We start from the raw sequence: 24792 nt of genomic DNA on the forward strand, positions 1-24792 counted from the left end.
ATTTCCTAGATAATATTTTTAAATATGCTAGTGTTTTCTTGTTTTAATTTCCTAGTTTAAAGAAACAACTCCAAATTCTTACAGTACATACTGATAAACTCATCAAATGGACCCAATGAAGAATATATCCAAATGCTTAATTTTCTGCAAAAAAAAAAAAAAAAAACTAAAAAAAAAAACACTTACAGTGCACATTTGCAAAAGAGCCTGATGTTAGATAAAAAATCATCATGTGGATGAGCGCCAATTATGCATGATGAAAAAGCGTTGTAAGCTCAATTTTGTATTTTTGCATAATTTGAGCAAAAGCACAAATGTTTAAACAGCCTCAGGTTAATGCTTTACAGCGCTGGTCACAATGTGACTATATAACTATGAAGTGCTGTAATAAAATACACATTTCATTTGATCATTTATTTTTTTCAGCTTAGTCTCTATTTCAGAGGTTGCCACAGCAGAATAAACTTCCAGTATGCGTTTTACACAGCGGATGCCCTTCCAGCTGCAACCCAGGACTGGGAAACACCCATACAGTAGGGGTAGGCGATATGACCTAAAATTAATATCACTGTATTTTTCATCTTTTGAATGGTGACGGTATAATAAGCTTTTTTTTTTTGGTACATTTTGGGAAGAGGTGGCCTGTCCTGTCCCTTTATTATGCGAATAAAGTTAATATTTTTTAAATAAGTAAATGGTTTAGGTATCCTTATCAAAAAGAGACATGGGAGGGTATTATGCATTCTGAACATATTTATTTAGCAAAAAAAACCTAAAGATCTTACTTAACAGTGTACAACAAAACAAAAATTAGCAGTGTAATAACACGATAACACTGTAATAATGTGTACTTTTCACAAAAACTCTCTCTTCATCTGAACTCTGATGAAACTAGACATTCAAGTTATTGGCCAGGAACACCAGCCTGTCAACATTTTCTGGCTTCAGTGATGCCCTGGAACTTGTTACAATATTGCCCCCTGTGCTGAATGCTCGCTCGGAGATTAAGCTTGTGGCTTGGATGCATAGGTATTTTTTTGCCAGACGGCTAATGCGCGGGAAGTGATAACATTGGAGAGGCCACCACTCCAGTGGATCAGAGTCCCTGTCAGCCGTTACCATCAGCAGGTAGCCATCTAGCTCCATGTCAATGCCCTGCTGCAGTTTCCTCTACAGCAGCCTCGGTCTCTCCATCTGGTTCTGACACTCCACTCATCTCTTTTCAGATAGTAGGCTACAGGCCCGACATTTCTCCATGATGTTTCACTAGTCGTTTAAAAGCAGATCCCCTTTTACCTACCATCAGCAAAGCTGGTACGAATATGTTTTACTTTTTTATTTACAACAAGATACATAGTAACAGGGAACAGGGAAATTAACTTTTTTACTTGCTAGCACCAGTGCTCCCAACTTCAAATATTTAAGAGTACCAAAAAGAATTTAGGGGCACCAGAAAAAAATTAGGAGCACCCACCAAAAATGAATGAGCACCACTGCAAATTGTATTTTAAGGGATTTATTGTATTTGAGAACGACATCATCAATTAGGACTAACAACAAGCAGAAACAAGTATCTAACTAATGCTGAGCTGACTTTGATATTTGTGTGCAATAATTCCAAAATGAATGTCTAATAATCATAGTATATTAATGATGATGAAAATGACAATAATAGTAACGATGAATTACATTTCTCATTATCATGCTGCCTTGAATGTGCTTGAATGCGAGTTATCTGCTATGAAAGGTCTGTTACTTTATAAAAAAAAATATTTTTATGGCTTGCATCAAGCAAAAATGAAGCATTGCAGTAAGAAAAATTTATTTTTATTTTTTATTTTTATTTAAATTTAAAATTTTATTTATTCCGCTGTGGCGACCCCAGATTAATAACGGGACTAAGCCGAAAAGAAAATGAATGAGTTCTTTTTGTTGTATGTAATAACATTATTGTATGTACTTTCATTTTTGGTTTATTTTGTTCTTCTGTGGGGGGTATGAGTGTGAAATACAGGAGTGTTGGCAAGTATGAAAATTAAATAATGAATTTAAATTTAAGGAATATGTTTTTCGTGATTGCTCTTTGTAATTGGCTTCTTTTTTTCCATGTTCAACCTAAACAATTATTTAATAAAAATAAATCAATTTAAGATTTCAGTACTTTCAAACAGAGATTTCAATTATTAAACAAAAGTAAAAACTAACTCTGATTAAAATGTAAAGTTGTAAAAATGTAAATGGACAGCAGGAAAAAATAGAAAAATATAAGTTAAGCATTGTTTGGGAAGTCCCTAAAGATTAATAATAGTGTTATACACATCCAAAAGATTTTTAAAGCCAGGTGCTTGATCAAGCCAGACACAATGGAAAAAGTAAGAAAGTCAGCACACTGCCACTTTAGTGCTCAAAAACTGATTAATTATTACAGGGTTTCAACCTCCATGGTCTTTGTCAGGTCCCGATATACATATTGAAATCATATACAGTTGAAATTAGAATTATTAAACCCCCGTTGATTTTTTTTTCTTTTTTTAATATTTCCTAAATGTTGTTTAACAGAGCAAGGATTTTTCACAATATGTCTGATAATATTTTTTTCTTCTGGAGAAAGTCTTATTTGTTTTATTTTGGCTAGAATAAAAGCAGTTTAAAAAATAAAAATAAAAAAAAACATTAAGGTCAATATTATTAGCCTCTTAAGCTATACATTTTTTCGACAGTCTACATAAACCATCATTATACAACAACTTGCCTAATTACCCTAACCTGCCTAGTTAACCTAATTAAGCCTTTAAATGCCACTTTAAGCTGTATAGAAGTGTCTTGAAAAATATCTAGTCAAATATTATGTGCTGTTATGGCAAAGATAAAATAAATCAGTTTTAAGAAATTAGTTAATAATAATAATATCGTGTTGAGAAATGTGTTGAAAAAAATCTGTCAAACAGAAATTGAGGGAAAAAATAAATAAGGGGGCTAATAAGTCAGTGGGTTTAATATTTCTGACTTCAACTATCAACGATAATGTAAATCGGAACAAAATGCAATTAATATAAGGAACAATCCCCCCCCCCCCCCTGAAAGCTTCACAACTAGTTGTTCAACAAATCACTGGCAATCTAAACTACTGCAAATACGTCAAAACTGTTGATTCAACCACACCCAATAACACTGGCCTCAATCTATTTGATTACTACAAAATCAACCAGCTTTCATTTTGGTCAAACAAACTTTAAAACTAAACAATACAAAATAATTGCACCAACACATTTCCCTCATAATGTTTACACGAAATATTCTTTGTCATCTAAAACAGTGGATTTGAGTAGGGAAGTGCTAGCATAACTTCTGCGAGGAACATCAACAGTCATCCTGACAAACAAACCAACTACAATGTAGGTCAGCGCAGGACAAGAGCACATGCAAAAAAGGGGTTGGCTCTGACACACCCCTGAACACATCCTTTTTTGGGACTTACATGTCTGTTTGGTCTTTAGTGTCTTTTTGGATTCGTGCCACATGGTCTTGCAGTCCTCCTGCAGCTTGAAGTAGCGCGTCTTTTTCCACGACTCAGAACGCACTTTCAGAAGGTCTCCGCCGTTCATCAGGAACTGCAGGTCACGGTCGCCCTCCAAAACTGCAGGGAGGATAAAGATATGTAACTGATTATGAGTATTCAATCATTTCCTTCACTGAGATTTTGTGGGTCATTTCCCACATCACAACATCCTTTATTTTTGCATAAAGGCAGAATAAACAAAAGGATTGTATGTGGTCCAATTGAAGAAGGAACCCACCCTCTCGTGGGTCCAGCTGCGGAGGAAGAAAACGTGGCTTAAACTTTTATGTAAGACACAAAAGACTGGAACGCACACTGCCGACACTTGACACCAACAAAGACCAGATATTAGGTCAATCTGCTAAAGCACAAATGCAGCGTTTATAAAAGGTGTGGTGTCTGTTTGAGAGTAATTACACTCAAATGTGAATCTGGGACATACTTTCATTGACAACCAAATATACATATTATCCATCCAAATTTAAGTTGAATTCTTCAGAAAAGTTGTGCTTTTGGTCAGTGATATTATCTTTTTTTATTTGATCTTTTTTTATTATTAAAATGACTTAAAATAAAACAGATATTATGTTAAACATTGAAGAAGAAAGGCTTTCATAAGACCTCACAAACTGTGTGAAATAAAATTAAGTAATAAAATGACTAAAATTAATTAAAAGGTAAAAACGCATGTTTTTTAACTTGTATTTTTAAACAAAAGAGACGACGCAATAACAAATGAACTCAAATAAACTAAAATGAAACCTGAAAATATAAATGAATGTTGAAAAAATTTTTTAGATAATAATAGTAATAACAATATAAAAAAAAAGCATCAACCAAAACTAGTTATTAAGTCTAACACCAAAGGAAGTTCATTATTCATTTATAATGGTGTAATGTGCATTTGTGAGTGATTAACACAGCCATGAATCAATAGGTGAGATGTGCTCTTGCACTGTTTATGATCATATCTGCGACACATATATATATATATATATATATATATATATATATATATATATATATACACACATACATACATACACACACACACACACACACGCACTTTTTTTAGGAAAATTATTCTGTTCATCAACATTTATTAAATGCTAAATTATTTTTAATAAATGATAATTAATAAAAATGTTAAAAAACTGTTTTCTTATTGTATGTAGATTCAAATGAAATTATTACTCAAGTCATTATTGATTTACTTAAGTAATATTAATAAGTAATAAGTAATAATTGATAATACGATTACCATTAATAATAATAGTGTTAATAACTGGAATTAAAGATTTCTGAAGGATCATGTGACTCTAAAGACTGCAGTAATAAAGCTAAAAATTCATAATTAAAATCACTGGAAAAGTTACATTAAAATTAAATTATAAACTACTTTTGAACAGTTATTTTATAGTGCAAATAAAATATTTCACAATTTTACAATTTCTACTGTATTTTTGATTAAATAAATGCAGCCTTGGTGAACAGGATAACAAGCTTATTTTAAATCATGGGGTACTGAACCCAAACTTATATATATATATATATATATATATATATATATATATATATATATATATATATATATATATATATATATATATAGGCAATTATTCAACTATGAGCACCTTTAGGTCCTTTAATCATACATCCAATATTTTTATAATTTTGTTCAAATTCCTCTTTCTTTGTTAAACTAATAATAAAACTTACTTTAAAAATGTACTACCTTTCTATTATATTTTTTAAATCTCATTCAACCTCCTTTTTAGGTGTCAAAATCACTGTTTTTGCCTTGTCGCACACCCAGAGTTTTAAACTTGAACAATGAAATTAACATTTTAAAATATTATTTATCTGGTAACTATTAATGTATCTTAATTAAGCACTAGTGAAATAGGTTAAACGTTTTATTATTAATGTGAGACTATTATCAATATAAATTTTTATACAAATCATAGCTGTCGCACAGTATAAGTGTAATTTCCACCACAACACTGTAATGTTGCTTTAAAAAGTTTGTGTGAAAGATTGTTTATGTGGTTTCTATAAAAATAGATAGTAACAGAGCACATGTTCAAGATGGAGGAAATTTAGATTTTTATTAACAGCACATGAAGAAAAAAAATCAAGGTAAATATTGCTTGATAAGAAAATATACTACATTATTTCTAATCATGTTGTACCTTCAAAGGTGTTTTTAAAAACCAAACAAAATTAAGGTAAATAAGAGTTTTTTGTATACATGAAATGCTAGTATCAATTTAAAGCTAATCGGTAAATATATAAATATATAAAGCATAGGCCTGCTGCCTTGTGCCAACGCACGCCTCACACCAGTGCCGATATACAGCCATATCGCACTGCTACTCGTGTGATATTGCTCATATATATATATATATATATATATATATATATATATATATATATATATATATATATATATATATATATATAGTAGAAAAAAATATAGCTTTACCGATACACACACACACACACACACACACACACACACACACACACACACAATAAAAAATTAGAGAAAAAAGATTTAATAAAATAGGTAATAAAACAATAAAAACTATTTTTTTTCTATTTTTTTCAAACAGAGAGAAGTTAGTAATAAACTTACTAAAAGGAAAACTGACAATATATAATTTCAAGTTAAATTATTAATAAAATAAACACATAAAAATCATCAGCAACCTGGACCAGATAAAGCCAAAAGCCAATGCATCCCCATGGATAAAGGTGTAGTGTGCATTTGTGTAGGCGTGACGTGCTCCTGCTCTATTTATCACATCTGATAGCTACTACGTTCACTACATTCTAGGAAGGCATATCATTATGCAATAGTTTCCCTATACATTAATGAACTGCTCCTATCCCAAAATGACCAACAAAATATCTCTGTAAAAACAAGAACGAAAGTTGAAGGTTTCATATTACACCTTATTGTTACGTCCATCGTCCTACCTAGTAGTTTCATGTTGTCGCGCGCTATTGTTTTGATGTGCGCTCGGTATAAGGACTCCTGAGACTTGGTCCGCGTCGGTTGTCTTCGTATACACTGCATGTTGTCAAATTTACAAATAAAAAACTAAACTTCTTTTAGGTAAAAAGAGCCACAAACATATCCTGACGACTGTGCGTGTTGTGTTGCTGGTTCACTTTTTCTCTCAGAGGACTGTGTTTGGGGCGTGTTCTAACACAAAGTTCATCCCTAGAATAATAAGACGGTGTACTAGTGACCTTCCGTCTAATGCCAGTCAGTAGATTGTATTTGCTTGGCGAATTTATTTATTCAACACTTTGGGGTTATGTATTCAAAGGACGCTGTCATTAAAAGGTTTACTCATTATCCGTGAGACAACAATGAAAAGCGCGAATACACCAACAGCTGCTGCTGAAATACCTGTTGGGCTTTTGCGAGTTTTCCCCGTAGTTTTTTTTCCTAAACAGAGGCAATCGCGCTATCTAGTGGCTGAATGTCAACCCACAGGCAAATTAACGTTTGCACTGCCACACTAAAACCTAATCCAATAAACACAGGTGGGTGTATGTTACCCTAGACATGCTGGAAGAGTAAATGCAATTAAATAAATACAGACATGTCCAAAAAAATATCTCTCCCCAAGTTCTTCATTATTCTTTTATTAACCCTTTAACTGTCTCACTAACAAAAAAAAAATTGATTGGACTCTTAATATTGCTAGTTAACACACTCAATGCCTTTTTTCAACACATCCCATAATTGCGAAAATATCAACCTCTACCAAATGGTTGAGATTTTGGTGTATGGTAAAAGTACTGCAATGAATACATGTACTATGAAAATGAAAAATATGAGGACCAATTTATTTAAAACAAATCTAAATAAAACATTTTTGAATGGTAAATAATAAACTACTAAAATTATTTTTTGAAGTATGCCATCAAATATATCAGATTCTCATTTAACATGATTTTGGTTTTATTTTAAATAAATAATAATATTAATAAGAAGAAAACAAGTGTCGAAGCGCAACAAGGATCTGACTGATTTTTTTTGTAAACCAACAATAGTTGGACATTAACAGTCATTATTTAAAACAGTCAAAATATGGTCAACCATTTGGTAGAGCAGACAGTTAAAGGGTTAAGATGGGAGTAGTACTAACAGTCTTTGAATTTTTAGAGAAAAGTTACTCATGTCATTTAGTAAAATAAACCATAACAAAACTTGCAATAAGATGTCATGGTGACCAAAGACCACAAAACAAGTGTTATTGTGCAACTTGCATGGGTATATTGACATGGGTCAAAAATTATAGATTTTTATTTCATGCCAAAAATCCTTAAAACAATAAATAAACATGATGTTTCATTCTGATATTTTGTAAATATCCAACTGCAAACTTTCTTTTATTAATAGTATGCAATGCATTGCTAAGCACTTAGATGCTTTAGACATAAAATGTCATTTGTGAAGATGAATAAACAAGATTATTGAAGGACACACAAAAAAAGAGAGCGCTAATCAAATACTTCAATTTAAGTTTATTTGTATAGCACTTTTCACAATAATTATTGTTTAAAAGACAAAAGGTGCACGCTATTGCATCACAATTAAGTCAGAAAAGTTAAGGTTATTAGTTACCATAATTTTATTAGTTACTAACTTTAACAAATTAAATAAGTTTAAGTTTCCGAGACTTATTTTGTAAATAAATCAAATTCAAAGCTCTGATGTTTGCCTACAAAGCGACTTCTGGCTTTGCTCCTTCTTATCTGCTCTTACTTCTGCAGATCTATGTGCCCTCCAGAAACTTGCGTTCTGTGAATGAACGTCACCTCATGGTTCCATCCCAAAGAGGGAAGAAATCACTTTCCCGAACGCTCACGTTCAATCTGCCCAGTTGGTGGAATGAACTCCCTAACTGCATCAGAACGGCAGAGTCAGTCGCGGTTTTCAAGAAACGACTAAAAACTATTTAGTCTCCACTTCACTTCTTAATCTGCAATTGCCTCTCTGGATATACCACTAACTGTACTCAGAAAAATAAATAAATAAAAAATAAAAATTTACTAATACATTCCTTCTTAGACTTTACAGAACTGAAACTTGCCTATAGAACTTATTCACTGTCGCTCTTATAGTTGTGTAAATTGCTTCCTTGTCCTCATTTGTAAGTCGCTTTGGATAAAAGCATCTGCTAAATGACAATGTAAATGTAAATATACAACTGTAAACATATAAAAACAATTTTTATTAGTTATATGCATTGCTAAGCACTTTAGATTTTATATATAATTTTTCTTAATATTTAGATTTTTTTTTAACTCTCAGACTCCAGATACTCAAAGAGTATAAAATGACACTTATGACTGATGGTCCAGGGTCTCACATTACATATATTTGAATTAACGGTAGACCTATGTGAAGAGCAGAGTATTCAGTGGTGCTTCTGTTAATATTATTATTGTTTACATATGTGTAAATGTGTTATTTAAATTTCTAGCGGTCTAGCCCAGTGATATTATTGTTCAGAAAATTAGTAACTCAATTATGTTGCTACCACAGCAGAATGAACCGTAATCAATACAAACATTACAAATAAAGGTTAACAATTAAATTAGAAAGACTTAGAATGGGAGCAATAATAGTCTCAGAATAGAGTTCTTAATTGCAAAAATAAATAAATAAATAAATAAAACATTGCTCATGTTATTTGGTGTATTAAAACTAAAACTGCATTTCTGCATTAATTCTAATTAAGACCGGAATATTCAGTGGTGCTTCTGTTAAAATAAATATTGATAATATCATTTTAATCACTGGGCTAGGCCTCTGATATGTCAGAAAAGCAAATAAATTAGATTAAAGATCAATATTAACTTATAAAAGGAGAACGACTTAAACTCTTGGCAACTACACTGTAAAACCCAGTAAGTTAAGGTAACTCAAACCATTTGAGGAAACCGATTGAAACAAACCATTTAAGTTCAAAAACTGATCTTACACTCTAAAAAACGCTGGGTTGGTTTTTTAACCCAAATGCTGGGTTGAGACTGCTGGGTAACAAAATTGGGTTGATTCAACCCAATTTGGGTTGAAAATCGATCTTTATCTATAACCCAGCAGTGCTGGGTTGGGAACGCGGACGTGAAAGAGAGCACGCACGTCACGTCAACATGCAGGGACATCAACGTGAGAAACCGCCATTTTCTTTGCGCTGTCTTTGAGGGGAAGCGAGTGAAATTCTGTGTGAGACGTAAGTTATTTAGTGTGTATTTAACAATTTTCATAAGAAATAACACACTTAGTTTACTTAGTATAATATACACGCGCTTTTTTTTCTGTTTCTCCGCCTGATGGCCGACTTGTTGCTCCGCCTCACGCTGACCTGTGCTCGCCTTATGGCTGAACTGTTGCTCCGAGTCCGCCTGACGAGCCACCTGTTTCTCCGGATCTGTTTCTCCGCCTAACGGCGACCTGTTTCTCCGGACCTGTTTCTCCGGACCTGTTTCTCCGGACCTGTTTCTCCGGACCTGTTTCTCCGCCTAACGCCCGAGCTGTTGCTCCGCCTAACACCTGACCTGTGCTCGCCTCACGCCCAGCCTGTTGATCGGTGGACGGTTAAGCGCGCATGGCATCGGAAGGAGCTCGAAAAGTATAAGGTAACTAATGAAACTAACGTGAAGCATGTTTGATGACCACTTTATAAACACAACACCTAGGATAATTTAGGAGCTTTTTATTGTAATAAAATGCCTTTTGAATGACACAGATTTTTATGTTGGCTAGGTGATGACAGTAAGTAACGTTACTGTGATTTGTGATCTTTCTGGGGTGTTAACTGTAAAGCAGTAAGTAGTATTTTTACTCTTGTATTTCTTAAGTTTGTTCATGGATTTTTGTGACAATACTTTGATGCATAAGTGTTGAATTCAGCTTCTAACAATGTTTTTTTTTTATCAAAATATATACAATAATTGTCCTGCTCTGCATGTACATTTTGTTTAGCTGTACATTGAATAGCAAATGTTATTAATTTACTATGAGCATTTTACATTCTAGACGTGATTTGAGCTATCTTTAATTAATCCTGTATGTAAGGGTCGTTTCATGCTAACGGAAATGTCTGAGCTAAGGCTAATTCCAACCTAATCATCTTCGACTGCAAAAAGAAAAAGTTTGACCACCGTTTTATGTGACACCCTGGATAATTATTATCATTTAGGAGTATTTTTGTGATATAGTGACTTTTGGCTAACATGATCTTTTTTTACTTAATTTTGCTTAAACGCTTTTATCTGTTATTCTTTTTCAGATGGATAATTGCGTGAAAATCAAACTAAAAGAATGCAATCTTGAGGAGTTAATCCCCACATTTGAAGGTATGTAATAATATTTTACTTGGTTCATTGTAATCATTAGGGCTGCCCTTGTCTAAACATTTGTCTGGTTGACTTGTGATGTTCATTTGAAGCATTAGTTGAATAATTACAGATTTATTAATAAACCATTTATTCATTAATTCATTTTCTTTTTGACTCAGTCCCTTTATTAATCTGGGGTCGCCACAGCGGAATGAACCGCCAACTTATCCAGCATATTTTTTACACAGCGGATTCATGCAGCATACATTGACTTTGCCAGTGTGGACTTTTTTTCTGCAACTAGTGGGTAGCACATTCGCCTCATAGCAACAAGGTCACTTGATCGATCCTTGGCTGGGTCAATAGGCCTTTCTGTGTGGAGTTTGCATGTTCTCCCCGTGTTCGCGTGGGTTTCCTCCAGGTGCCCCGGTTTCCAAAGACGTGGTAAAGGTGAATTAAGTAGACTAAATTGTCAATGATGTATGTGTGTGAATGAGTATTCGTTTCCCAGTGATGGGTTGCAGCTGAAAGGGCATTCGCTGCATAAAACTTATGCTGGATATGTTGGTGGTTCATTCCATTGTGGTTACCCCAGATTAATAAAGCGACAGCTAAAAAGAAAATGAATGAATGAATAATACATTTTTAGTTGACTAATGGTTATTCAATTATTAGGGGGCAGCCCTAGTAATCATTAGCCACTTCAACACTTTAAACTGAGAGATTGAACTCTAATGCCAATTTGTTTTTGTCTGGTTATTTTTTAAAATCTGCTGTTCATGCAACCAGTGACATTCTCTTGTTTTATTTTTAGCACAGGAGCGAACTTTTCCTCGTTTTTAGGTCAATTTGAATACAATTCAGAGGGTAAGGATTCAATTAAAGGTTTCTCGATGCATAATGATGCATTTAATGCATAATGATTGTCTTAGTTATTTTATTAACAATGAAAATGTTATTTTTATGTTTGTTATTAGGGTGGCATGGGGGCGCAGTGGGTAGTGCTGTCGCCTCACAGCAAGATGGTCGCTGGTTTGAGCCTTGGATGGGTTTCCCCTCCACAGTCCAATGACATGCGGTGTAGCTGAATTGGGTAAGCTGAATTGTCCATAGTGTGTGTCTAAATGAGAGTGTGATGGGTTGCAGTTGAAAGGGCATCTGCTGCGTAAAACATAAAAAGATGTCACCCAAGATGTTCATGTCATTCTTTCTTCAGTCAGAAAGATTTTTTTTTTAGGAAAATATTTCAGCAATTTTATCCATCTTGAACTGAGATTGTGCCTCATTTTTTAAGTTTTTAAAGAAAATTTAAATGCGGCTTCAAATTATACAAATCCGGTTGCAAACAGTCCCAGCTCAGGAAGAAGGGTCTTATCTATTCTCATTAAGAAAACACAATTAAATACTTAATAATTTCAAATGCTCATCTTGCCTTACTATTACTTATTAAAAAAAGTTCCTTAGGCAAACCTGTTGTTGCATTGTCATCTTCACTCGGGCCAAAAAATTGCAGCATGGTGCCATGGTCAGTGGTTAACTAATGCCAACACTGGCTGATAGCTTGGTGTGTTATGGCCTTAATTGCTTCTAAAGGTATTTTAGGTGTTCTAAAGTTAACTCTAAAGATATTTAACTTTTACACTTTTGAGTTTTTAATAAATCTTACTTCTATTTATTTTTTCAGATTGGGACCAATATTGCTGAGTATCTTCATCCATTGAATTCAAGAATCTATTGAGTTTCCTCATGTTCTCATCCTTGGAGACCGCCACTTCTTTCAAGCCTTTGCTCACGTGCTGTGCTATTTATTATTGCAAAGTACATTACTTGCCAAAGTGGACGTTTGCTATAAAGCATTCTACATCTTTGGTGTGAACTACCCCAAGCAGTGTTCCCTGGTGTGGCAGACTGTGGTTTATGGACATCCTGGGGAGGAGACACTAGCAGTAAGGGTTCTGCTAGCATTAATTTTTGCTGACAAACAGTAATCATTAATACTGTGACCTCACTGCTTCCTTGGATTCTGTGTTCTTTAACTTGTACTTTGGATTGTGGGGGAAAAGGAGCACCCAGAGAAAACCCACACGAACACGGGGAAAACATGCAAACTCCACACAGAAACACCAACTGACCCAGCTGAGGCTTAAACCACCGACCTTGTTGCTGTGAGGCAATCGTACTACCCACTGTGCCACCATGACACCCATTTCTAAAGAATAGTTTTAATAACTCATTTCTAATAACTGATTTCTTTTCTCTTTGCTATGATGACGGCACATAATAATGGACTAGATATTTTTTAAGACACTCTACACTGCAGTTACATTGCAACTAATGTTTCTTACAGACTCTTTTATATCTCAGGATTGAAGTTTGCACATGATTGTTCGAGTAAAAGTTAAAAAAAGTTTTCCTATTTCAAATTTGTTTTAAAATGCTTCCATCCTCAGGTTTAATTTTAACTTTTATATCTGTTTTTTCTTCAAAACTGCATTTACATTGAACTTGATCATCCTTACTGATGATTGCTTTATAGCTCATATATTGATGTTTGCACATAATTGTTAAAGGGAAAGTTATAAAATGTTTTCTTATTTTTTCTTAATATAAAATTTGTATTTTCTTAGTTTTTATTGTTTGTTTTGTTTTTTCAAGCTGTTTGATGCCTTTTCATTATTACTTTCACATATTTTTTCTGCATTGCAGTTGATGATTTATATGAGAATATGTTGATGTTTGTGCTCAAATTACTTTCTGACTTCAGTCATTTAGATGCATTTTTATTATTACTTCCTTATACTATTGTTTTTCTCTACTCTGCAATAACATTGCAATTGCCTTACTGATGATTCCTGATTTATAAATGATGCAAATGTTTTTGAATGTATTTCAAATATGCATTTTCTTAAAGTAATTTGTCTGATTTCAGTCTGATGCATTGTTACTGAACTTTAGTCAGTGTTTCTGTGATACAGTTTGATAAATTTTCACAGAAATCGTCTTAACCCTTTAACAACCCTTTCAAGAAAAAAAATTGGATTGCATTTCTCAACTGCTAATGTCGCTATTGAACACAATCAGTACATTTTAACACATGTTATAATTTCTAAAATATCAACCTCTACCAAATGATTGATATGTATGTTTATGGTAAAAGTACCAGAATTATGAAAAATCTGAAATGTGTAAGACCAATTTAAAAAAAAAAAAAAAAAAAAAAAAAAAATAATATATATATATATATATATATATATATATATATATATATATATATATATATATATATATATATATATATATTTAAAAGAAATATTTTGAACACTAAATCATCTTTTTTCTTATGACTTTAACAGTCATTATTTAAAACAGTAAAAACGAGGTCAACCATTTGGTAGAGCATGCAGTCAAAGGGTTAATGCTGAGGTGCAGATGGGAAAAATCTCAAATTCATTTGGACACATTTTATCTTTTGTCATAAATAAAATTCCATTACTGAACAACTATGTATTGCTGTAGAATTGTTTTTATTTTAGTGATTTTAATCATCAGTTTCTAGATTAAATTTCTGACCCATTTTGGGTTACATTCAACCCAGCAGTGTAGTAATTTTTAACTAATAGTTGGGTTAAAATCACAACCCAGCATGCTGGGTTAAACTTGTAACCCAACTTGCTGGGTTAAAGTAACCCAGCGTTGGGTTTGTCCCTTTTTTACCCAGCGCTGGGTTACCAAAACAACCCAAATTGGGTTGTTTTCAACCCAGCAGTTTTTAGAGTGTAATGAGTACTGTGAACTTAATCTATATGAGTAAACAGAGCAATTTGAGCAAAGTAAAACCCAATAAATGAAGAGAACTCAAACCAACGGAGTACTGTAAAACCCAATAAGTTAAGACAACTCAAACTGTTGGAGGAAACCGATTGCTACAAACCTTTTGAGTTAAAAACTAATCTTTACGAGTACTGCGAACTTACTCCATTTAAGCTAAAATAATGAGTTAATTAGTTAGTAGCAGGTGCACCTTATTAATGCTCAATCAACACGTAATCACTTCTTTTACTCATTAACTTTAACAAGGAGTTCAAAACTTTTTAAATAAGTAAAATTAACTTACAATAAATTGTGTTAACTAGGTTACACTCATTTCGTTTAATAAATTTGACTGTTGGGTTTTACAGTGTAGGAAATAAAACTTGGTGAAAAATACTAAAATGACTAAAACAGAAAAATAAAAGATAAGAGTTTAAAACAAATAAAAAAGTTTATACAATTATTAAAACTAAAACGAATTTAATATATTAATTTATAATTAATTGTTTATTATGATATTAAATATGTTCTATTAAAGAACAAGCAGTCATGCACGTACATTTACACATATTTCTGCAGTAATTGTGGTTGTTGACAGCATTTTATTTACAGTCAGTATCTTAAATGCTTTATATAGCAATAGTAGACTATCTGCCCTCGAAAATCCCCCAGGCTGCTTCCTATTTAAGTGAGATATGCAGACGGGACACTGTAGGCTACTCTTCATATTCGTCTGTATGACGGAGATACTGGAGATTCAGGGGGTGTGTACACATCAAGTCATTTCAAACATCACAAACAATGGTCACAATTACTTTAACACCTTCACCTTGGACGAAATGTGTTTTTTTTTTGTTTTTTTTTTGGACAAACGGTTTCTCTCACTTTTCTGAACATATTCATCAAATTCTTTCTGCTGATAAACATCACGAGTCGAGTTGGGTTGAAGGCGCGCTTAACCCCATAATTTGACAGACAGTTTCAGGCAGAGGAACTGCAGTAATGAAAGGGATGTTATGCGAGACAGTCGCCGGAATGTTGCTCGAGGCTATACACCGACACCTCTCCAGCGCCCTGTCCTCAATACAAACTCCAGCAGCATATTATATTGCCGCAAAATTGGAGCAACTGTCGGCCAAATGCATCCAACAAATGACAATACAAAGTTGCCAAGGGTGTGGCTGCCATATTATGTCCTCGAACTCAATTTACACTAACGTTACACCACCCTCACACCGTCCGAAACCGTTAACGTCAGCTGAAAACAAAACAATACGCAGTTTGAAATAAATTCAAAGTGCCCAAATACAAAATAAACTGCATTTTCAGTTTGTGTCCTTCTCAAATTTCACCCGTTAAATAAAATAAAATGAGGGTTCGTTTTTAGCAATGGTTAACATTCAGTTGCGCGTGGCTGAAACTCAAGAGCGCGTGCAGGTTTAGTGAACAGGTCTGAACATTCACCGCTCGCAAACTGAACTTCCAGATGCTTCTCAGCTGATTTTCCTGATGCACACAGGCATTCCTCAATCATTTCAATCCGGCTGCATGACAAATCCCTTTCAGCTTTCATTTAGCTCTTACCTTTTTTATCAGTAACGCCGTTGGAGTCCATGTCTCGTCAATTCTGCAGACTGTTGCGTCCTCCTCGTGCTCAATTATATCCAGCGTTTTTGACTCCAGCAGTTCACGCTCAAAAAGCAATGGCATAAAACTTTCGGAAAGTCTGACTGGCGAAAATCAACAGAGGAGACCGAGAGCTGAGCTGAGCTGAGCTGTTCCGCAAGCTTTCTCGGCGCAGGTACAGATTTACCTGCCTGTGGGGTTTCGGTGTCCCATGATGAGCCACTCCCACTGATCACTTCAGCATCTTATACCTGCTTGCGGTGCCTCCTGCGGCCTTTATAGGTCATGGCATAATACAGTTAAACAAATCCAGACTGAGATTGTCTATTTACAGTTGCTTTTTTCTGGAGAACCGGTCTACGTGTTGCAACAGGTATATATAACATTTGTATGACTTTTTTTCTCCTAATATCGGCTAACTAAAATGTGTGTGCATATGGTTACTTTAACTAATTAACTAGTAGCTAATAGCTTTTAACAGTCATTATATATAAACATAGTTAACCTAACCAGTTAACCTAACCTGCAGTTAATATGTGATATCTGTATGTGCAAGTCTTTAAAGGTTGACAATCAAAGAGAACCAATATTATTAACCAATAACATTGAAATGAATACTTTATTTCAGATTTTTATTTTTGCAAATTACAAAAAAAGTTGTCATAATCTTTGCTTTAAGAATTTTAACAATGGTCAGTTATGTATTAAATACTTAAAGGGTTAGTTCACCCAAAAGAAATAAATCCTGTCAATAATTACTTACAAACCAGAGACCTTCGTTTATCTTCAGAACACAAATTTAAGCTCTTTTAGGTAAAATCCAGTTCACCTCTCCTCCATTGTATGGGTGTCAAACTCATTTTAGCTCAGGGGCCACATAGAGGAAAATCTATTCCCAAGTGGGCCGGACCCCAATAATATCCAGCTGCAGGCCCGCAGAACCACACATGTTTTAGGCACACACAATCTGGCACACACAATCTAGACAAACCATATATGGTTACGACGGATGTTAATGTTATTAATATCTTCTTGGACATTGTCATCGATATATTTTGATAAATATGGTTAATAAACATTGTACACAATAAACAATAGTGTTCACTTTACTTTATTTTGACAAATATTGTGATCGAGACGTGTGAATGGGGAGCGTTGTTTCTGATTTCCATGTACTACTAGACTAAACAGTTTTCATAGATGATCAGTCATCTGACAGAGTCATTTTAGCTGGTACTCGTTTGCTGGCCTTGCTGAACGATCTATATTGGACAGGTTTAATTTATATAATGGATTCATTTATAATGAAGGAAATAATAGCAAGTTATTATAGGCAATAATTCATTTTATTTGTAATAAAAATCTTTTTACATGTTATAAATGCACAACACTATATCAATATTTTACTCAAGCGATTAAATAGTGTGTATTTGCTTTATTTTCTAATAACTTTTTAGTTAATGATTTCCCACATTTAATGCTGTAGTAATTTAATAAGCAATATATTGTTTTTAAACCAAAATTTAGCAATAGAAACAAATGAACTATTAACAATTAATTAAAAAGAAATAATAATACTTATTATATATATAACAGCTGTGACAGTTTGGTAAAAGATAGTAATTTATAATCAGATAATCAGTTAAGGTCATCAACTTAAAACTATATTATATATTGTTTAAATGATTAATTATAGTAATTCCTTTTAATGTGACACATAATTGTTTGCTTTTTATATTTGGCAATAAAGTGATTTTAACCAAGTATGATAATATTAAGATCCTGAATTAGTTAATTACACTTAATCCTACAATTAGACGGTCTATAATGTTTTCTTTGTGTATGTGGACACGTTAATAAAGTCATAAGTGTCTTTCACCAATTATTTTTATTTACATAATTTGAGTTCAGAAACTGCAGAGATGTTAAAATGATTGTTACGATATAATAATAATAATGACTGAAATGGGAAACCATATCTGTGAAATTTAATAGGTGGCAATAATGCTCCTAAGGAGTTAGTTAGTTACCATATATGGTCTGCCAAAATCGTGTGTGCTAGATTGTGTGTGCCTGAAACATGTGTGGTTCTGCGGTTCTGCAGCTGGATATATCTCACCGGACCAGTAAAATCATGGTAGGCTATATATATATATATATATATATATATATATATATATATATATATATATATATATATATATATATATATATATATATATATATATATATATATATATAAAGTAATTTCAGATTGTTTTCTTTGTTTTAATTCAATCAACATAAAGCATAAAGCTGGAGCGTGAGGGCAACACAGTCTCAACTATTTTGATTTAGTGGCTAATTCATATGATTTCATGCAATCTCATTTGTGTATTTTATTGCTCAGTCATCAATGATGGTTGGGTTTAGGAGTGTGGTTTGTGCCACGCCTTCTTTTTATATCGTACATTTTCGTATGACTAAACTCGTATGACTAGGGCCAAACGGAATCTGCGCACGCAGAATTCCGCAGATTTTTCGCTGATTTTCCGCAGAATTTCGCAGATTTCTGCAGATTTCTGCAGATTTTTAGCCCATTATTAATTCTGTTTATTTACTTGAGTAAATGTGTAAATCTAAATTTATTCAGTTTTTATTCAGTAATTTATTACTTTTTATTTCATATATTAAGGTTTTAGTTTTGATACTCCCCTGTATACTCCCAAAATAATTCTGCAGAAATCCGCAGATTTTTACCAAAATTCTCAGCAGAAATAGCAAAAAACATCCGCAGATTCCGTCTGGCCCTACGTATGACTAAACGAATTAGGCACTAAACTGACAAAACGTGAAATAGTAACGTTTCCTTGTGAGAACACTTCAATGTGGTATGGCAGGGCATAGATGTGGTTTTGTTAAACTGACGCTGACTCAGCCTCGCGATCGGATGAAATTAACCATTTGCAATTGCGCCATCCAATGTACACAATTGGAACTGCAGCTTCTTTTTTTGAAAAATTGCATTTTTATACTTTACAGAATCATCTCGCGGGCTGGGCTGGGCTGAAAGGCTCCCTACTCATTCAAATTCCAGACATGTACCAAAAGCATCCTCAAAAAACATGCAAGTGGTTACTTTGAAGAATTATTAAGCTGCCATAATACATTTGTGTGCACAGAAAAAAATACTTTATTTAACTGTTTCTTCTACTTAGTGTCAGGTCAGTATAGGGGGCACACATTCACAAGAGCCGTTGTGTATGAGCGCGTGTGTGAATACAAGAGTGTATGGGTGTTTCCCTTTACTGGCTTGCAGCTGGAAGGGCATCCGTTGAGTAAAACATATGCTGGATAAGTTTATTCTGCTGTGGTGACACCTGATAAATAAAAAGGCTAAGCCAAAGGAAAATGTGGGAATAATTTATGTCACAGTTTTGTTGCCAATCCTATCATGTGGTTTGAGGTGTTTCTATGTGGCTGGAGAGGTTTAAATATTGCCTTTGTTGCAAGCTGATAGCGATCAAGGAATACATTTTTCTGGTTAAATGAAATGCTCGCAATGTGTAGAGAACATTCCAGGTCAAGTTTTGTTGTGTAAGATATGTGAAATACTTTCAGAACAAGCCGCCAATTCAACGTTTTGATTTTGACCACAATTGACAATGCAAAAAATTATAACTTAGGCTCCCGGATAAACCAGGCTGGACTGGGGAAAACCGTCCCCACAGAAAAAAAAGACAAAAAGGATTGATAATATATTAACCAATTAACCATGCACTTTTCTGTGCTTTTCAAAGAAACAAATAATCAAACCTACTCTGTACTATGATTATGGTGACATGCTCACGTGGAAGTTGCCACTCTTTCTTCATACTTAATATTTTGAGAGTAAAATCAACTCACTTTAAACCTTAGTAAGTTGTACTGTTTCCTCAGATTAAGAATGTCGTTTGATTCCTATGTCAAGTAAAGTCATTCCTAAGTAACAGGTATGTCTAGTCCTGAGATTATGAAAGGACCGTCGACTAATTAAAAAAATAAAATAAATATCTAAATTGTTTTTGAGACCTTTCAGGTTCAAGAAAATAAAATGAGAGGTGGAAGCTTTTTCCGTTTGTAAAAATGAAAGTGATATGGAATATGAGCAAACAATTCTCACCTTAATGAAAAAGTAGGAAATTGTTTAGTGTTGTTGACTTTAACAAGGGGCTCCAGGACAAGTCACATTGACTAGTTTCATCCCAGTAATCAATAATTGTTGTTTTAAAGTAGGAAAATCTATTGTTATTCTTGGTGTAAAAAGCCCTTTATGCATTTTACATATCAAGCATTTTGATTTATTGATTATTTTGTGCTTCTTTCTTTCTTTCTTTCTTTCTTTCTTTCTTTCTTTCTTTCTTTCTTTCTTTCTTTCTTTCTTTCTTTCTAACAACTTCAGTTTATAAAACATAAGTATTAAACTTCTCTGATGAAATCGAAATTGAAATCTTCAATTCTTTGTTTTGAACCAGGAGTTCCTAAACTATTCAGCTCTTGACCATTAAAATAACAATGCCAGTGACTCGCGACACCCACATTTCTGTGGCTAAACCTCCCATTGTGAGAGGTTTTGATAAACCTCCCATTACAGTTTTCTCATACGGAGACTTAATGAGTTGACAAAATTATTAATTTAATCGCAGCAATATAAATCAAAATTAATCATTTAAATACAAATTTAACACTTGACAAGATGAAATGCTTTGTTTGTGTAACTGAGTATCATGTGATAAGAGGTAAAGTCAATTATTTTGAGTCATAGGTGTTTGGCCCAACAAAAAATAACAAACATTAATAAACATAAACCCTCTTTTAGATTTAAATTATTGATTTTGGTCAATATTTTTAGAAACCATATAAGTGCCACCAGATATGACAATTACCCAACAGAGTGCTCAGCATATATGAGTATACCCCTTATACATATTTCATTTAGATTAATATTTTCTAGATTATTATAGCTTCACAATGCTATATTTTACATATAAATTAGATTAGTGCAGGGGTGGCCAACCCTGTTCCTGGAGAGCCACCTTACTGCAGATTTCAGTTGCAACCCATATCACCTGACACCCAACACACCTGCCTGTAATTATCACGTGGTGTTCAGGTCCTAATTAATTAGATTAGGTGTGTTTGTTATTATAATGTTTAATAATAATAATAATAATAATAATAATAAATAATGTTATTGTTACTGTACCATTGTTTCAGCAACTCTGATTTTGAAGACCAAACCATTGGCGATGCTTTAGCTTAGCAAATATAATAAATATGAACATTTAACAGATGCTTTTACTCAAAGCAACGTGCAATCAAATTAACAAAAAAACAAAACAAAAACACAATAGACTTTACAATAACATTTTGTACATATCAAGTTTTTTTTAAACAAAGAAGAACAAACAAGTATAGAATAGAATAGAATAGAATAGAATAGAATAGAATAGAATAGAATAGAATAGAATAGAATAGAATAGAATAGAATAGAGCGGATATTAAGTGTTGACAAAATCTTTAGCTGCTTCTTTATAATCTTAATTTGACTATGTAGACCACAGGTGTCAAATCCAGTTCCTGGAGGGCCACAGCTCTGCATAGTTTAGCTTCAACTCTAATTAAACACACCTGATCAAACTAAATGAGTCCTTCAGGTTTGTTTGAAATCTACAGGTGAGTGTGCTGAAACAGGGTTGGAACTAAACTGTGCAGAGCAGCAGGCCTCCAGGAATTGAGTTTTACACCCGTTATGTAGATGGAATTGACTTTGGAGAAAGTACGACAATCATAAAACTTACAACAGTATTTGTGGTTTATTAAAGTAAATGTATTGTCTTGAAAATCAGAAACACAATTCACAGTGACAGTTGCAGGCACCGGTTTGATCTCTGAGAATACATTACGTTTTGTTCTTCCAGCTTATTTTTAAAGGAACACTCCAGTTTTATTTGAAAATAGGGTCATTTTATAACTCCCGTAGCGTTAAACAGTTGAGTTTTACCATCTTTAAATCTATTAAGGTGGCACAATGGCTCAGTGGTTAGCACTGTCGCCCCATAGCAAGGTCACTGGGTTGCGTCCCGGCTGGTCCAGTTGGCATTTCTGTGTGGAGTTTACATGTTCTCCCCGTGTTTGTTTGGGTTTCCTCCGGGTTCTCCAGTTTTCCCCACAGTCCAAAGACATGCGGTACAGGTAAACTGAATAAACTAAATTGGCCGTAGTGAGTAAATGAGAGTATATGTGTGTTTCCCAGTACTGGGTTGCAGCTGGAAGGGCTTCCACTGTGTAAAACATGTGCTTGAACAGTTGGCAGTTCATTCTGCTGTGGCAACCCCTGAAATAGAAAGGAAAGTATGAATCCATTCAGCTGATTTTCAGGACTGGTGCAACAGGAGCACTTATAGCTTAGCATAGATCATTTAATCAGATTAGATCATTAGCATCTCCCCCAAAAATGACTAAAGATAAGTTTTGATAATTTTACTATTTAAAGATTGAGTTCTTCTTAGTTATATGTTGCAATAAGACAGACAGAAATTGAAAAGTTGTTACTTTCTAGATCAGGGGTGCCCAAACTTTTTCTTATGAAGGGCTAAAAACCAAACTTGATTGAGGCTAGTAGGCAGAAGGTAAATATATTTGCCATAGGTAATTTCCTAAATTATTTCATAATGTTTAAAAATGACTAGAAAACATTGCACTATATTTACTAATACAGCACGTTTTTCAAATTTTATAATAAAGTTATTACAGTAAAAAACAAAATCTAATTTATAACAGAATTACACTAGTTGTTGTCTTGATTTGCTCGCTGATGTCCTCTGCATGTGCTCGAGTGACATTATTTAGATTTTTAAAAATCTGATTTATTTACAACATTTAATTGAAACATTTCATTTCATTTTTTTTTTGTTTGTTTGTTTTTTTAGCTCAGCAATAAAACACAAAAAAGTTTACTTCAAACTGGAAATGATGATCTCTGTGTTAAAAACCAAACCCTCTCCATCAGTCTCACTCTGCTCTCAGATGAGATGGTGGGCCAAATCAAAGGTTACAACGGGCCAACTTTGGCCTGTGGACCTAATTTGGGCATCTTTGTTCTATATCAATATGGGCTAGCAACTACTCTCGTTCTGGTGTAATAATCAAGGCCTTTTGCTGCCATACCATGGCTGCAGCAAATACAATGTTATTTTGCAGCCCTAGAAAATAATCCCTAGCATTTTCTATTTTCAGGTTCTGAAAAATTTCATTGCATCTGCTGCAGCCATGTTATGGTAGCAAAATGAGCATATTTTCAAAAAAAGTGTTTCTTTAAATTACGCAGCTAATCAAAAGTAGCCTGACTTCTTGTTAAAATGGAGGACATGCCACATAGGCAAGGCAAGGGAAGGCAAGTTTATTTATATAGCACATTTCATGCACAGTGGCAATTCAAAGTGCTTTACATAAACAGGAATAAAAGAGACAAGTGTAAGAAAATATAGAAAACATGCCACATAGAGTAAATGCTTTCCTGCTGAGCTAAGATATCAAATATAAAATACCTTTCCGGACAAATATTCTCAAGAATGTGATAAGAAGTATCAGAGTTCACAGAAATGAAAATGATGTCATCATTTACTCACGCTTTACTTGCTCAAATCATATTTGAGTTTCTTTCTTCTGTTAAACACAAAAGAAGATATTTTGAAGAATGCTGAAAACCTGAAACCATTGACTTTCATAGTATTTGTGTTCACTACTACAGAAAGCAATGGCTACAAGATTACAACATTAGTCAAACTATCTGCTTTTGTGTTCAGCAGATTAAAAAAAAACTCACAAAGTTCTGGAAAAGCTTGTGGGTGGGTCAATCGTGAGTAAAGTTGTATCTTTTGGGTGACCTGTCCCTTTAATTCATGTGTAACTCTTCAGTCATTTTAGGAGGTGACTATGAGCGTCTTGTCATTTTTCACTTTCTGTGTATGATTTGATCAGCTGAGACAACAATAGTCATGGAGAAGTGTGTGTAACTGTTGTGCTAATCAGCAGTCCCATTCATGGCTGGCTTACTGTCACAGCAGCGTCAGCTCATTTTAACATTAGCCCGATCTGCCGCCTCAGGAAGAGACTATATTCCTCAAATCCTGCTCTGTGTTGAAGGGGCCCACCATGAGCATGCAGACAGAAGCTTTGTGATGGTTATACTAATCTGAATAGTTTGACCCAAAACTTGTTTGAAATAAAACGTAATTAAAGATGAATCGCAAAAAGTGCATTTCGCACTACAAAAAGACAGTAGTAGAGCAAACTGGTGGGGATTTATTTAGATTTTCGTTTGTCAATTAAAATGATTTGTTTTACGATACAGACTGAGTGACTGACTGTCTCTACTGATTGTAGAGACGGTCCGATACAGACAGAAC

General features: G+C 33.8%; 1 protein-coding gene and 1 long non-coding RNA gene across 9 annotated transcripts in view; one reads left to right on the forward strand and one right to left on the reverse strand.

Moving 5' to 3' along the window:
• Positions 1-16521, reverse strand: part of plcd1b (phospholipase C, delta 1b) — a 50730-nt gene extending 34209 nt beyond the window's left edge. The window contains 2 exon segments of one of the 2 annotated variants that reach the window (NM_200068.1): positions 3479-3637; positions 16322-16521. In NM_200068.1, coding sequence (NP_956362.1) covers positions 3479-3637; positions 16322-16352 — 190 coding nt within the window. In that variant the 5' untranslated portion in view covers positions 16353-16521. 2 annotated transcript variants of the gene reach the window in all.
• Positions 395-13850, forward strand: LOC110438771 (uncharacterized). 7 transcript variants are annotated; one of them, XR_012391482.1, is made up of 8 exons: positions 437-539; positions 9690-10225; positions 10353-10414; positions 10879-10945; positions 11742-11794; positions 11905-12020; positions 12392-12520; positions 12612-13850. It is a non-coding gene; the product is annotated as an uncharacterized lncRNA (long non-coding RNA). The 7 variants fall into 7 exon arrangements; XR_012391471.1 differs by lacking the exon at positions 12392-12520 and having other exon boundaries at positions 395-539; XR_012391470.1 differs by lacking the exon at positions 12392-12520 and having other exon boundaries at positions 457-539; positions 9687-10225.
• Positions 16522-24792: the final 8271 nt, after the last annotated feature.

This window comes from Danio rerio, chromosome 2 (assembly GCF_049306965.1).
Source record: "Danio rerio strain Tuebingen ecotype United States chromosome 2, GRCz12tu, whole genome shotgun sequence".
Lineage (NCBI taxonomy): Eukaryota > Metazoa > Chordata > Actinopteri > Cypriniformes > Danionidae > Danio > Danio rerio.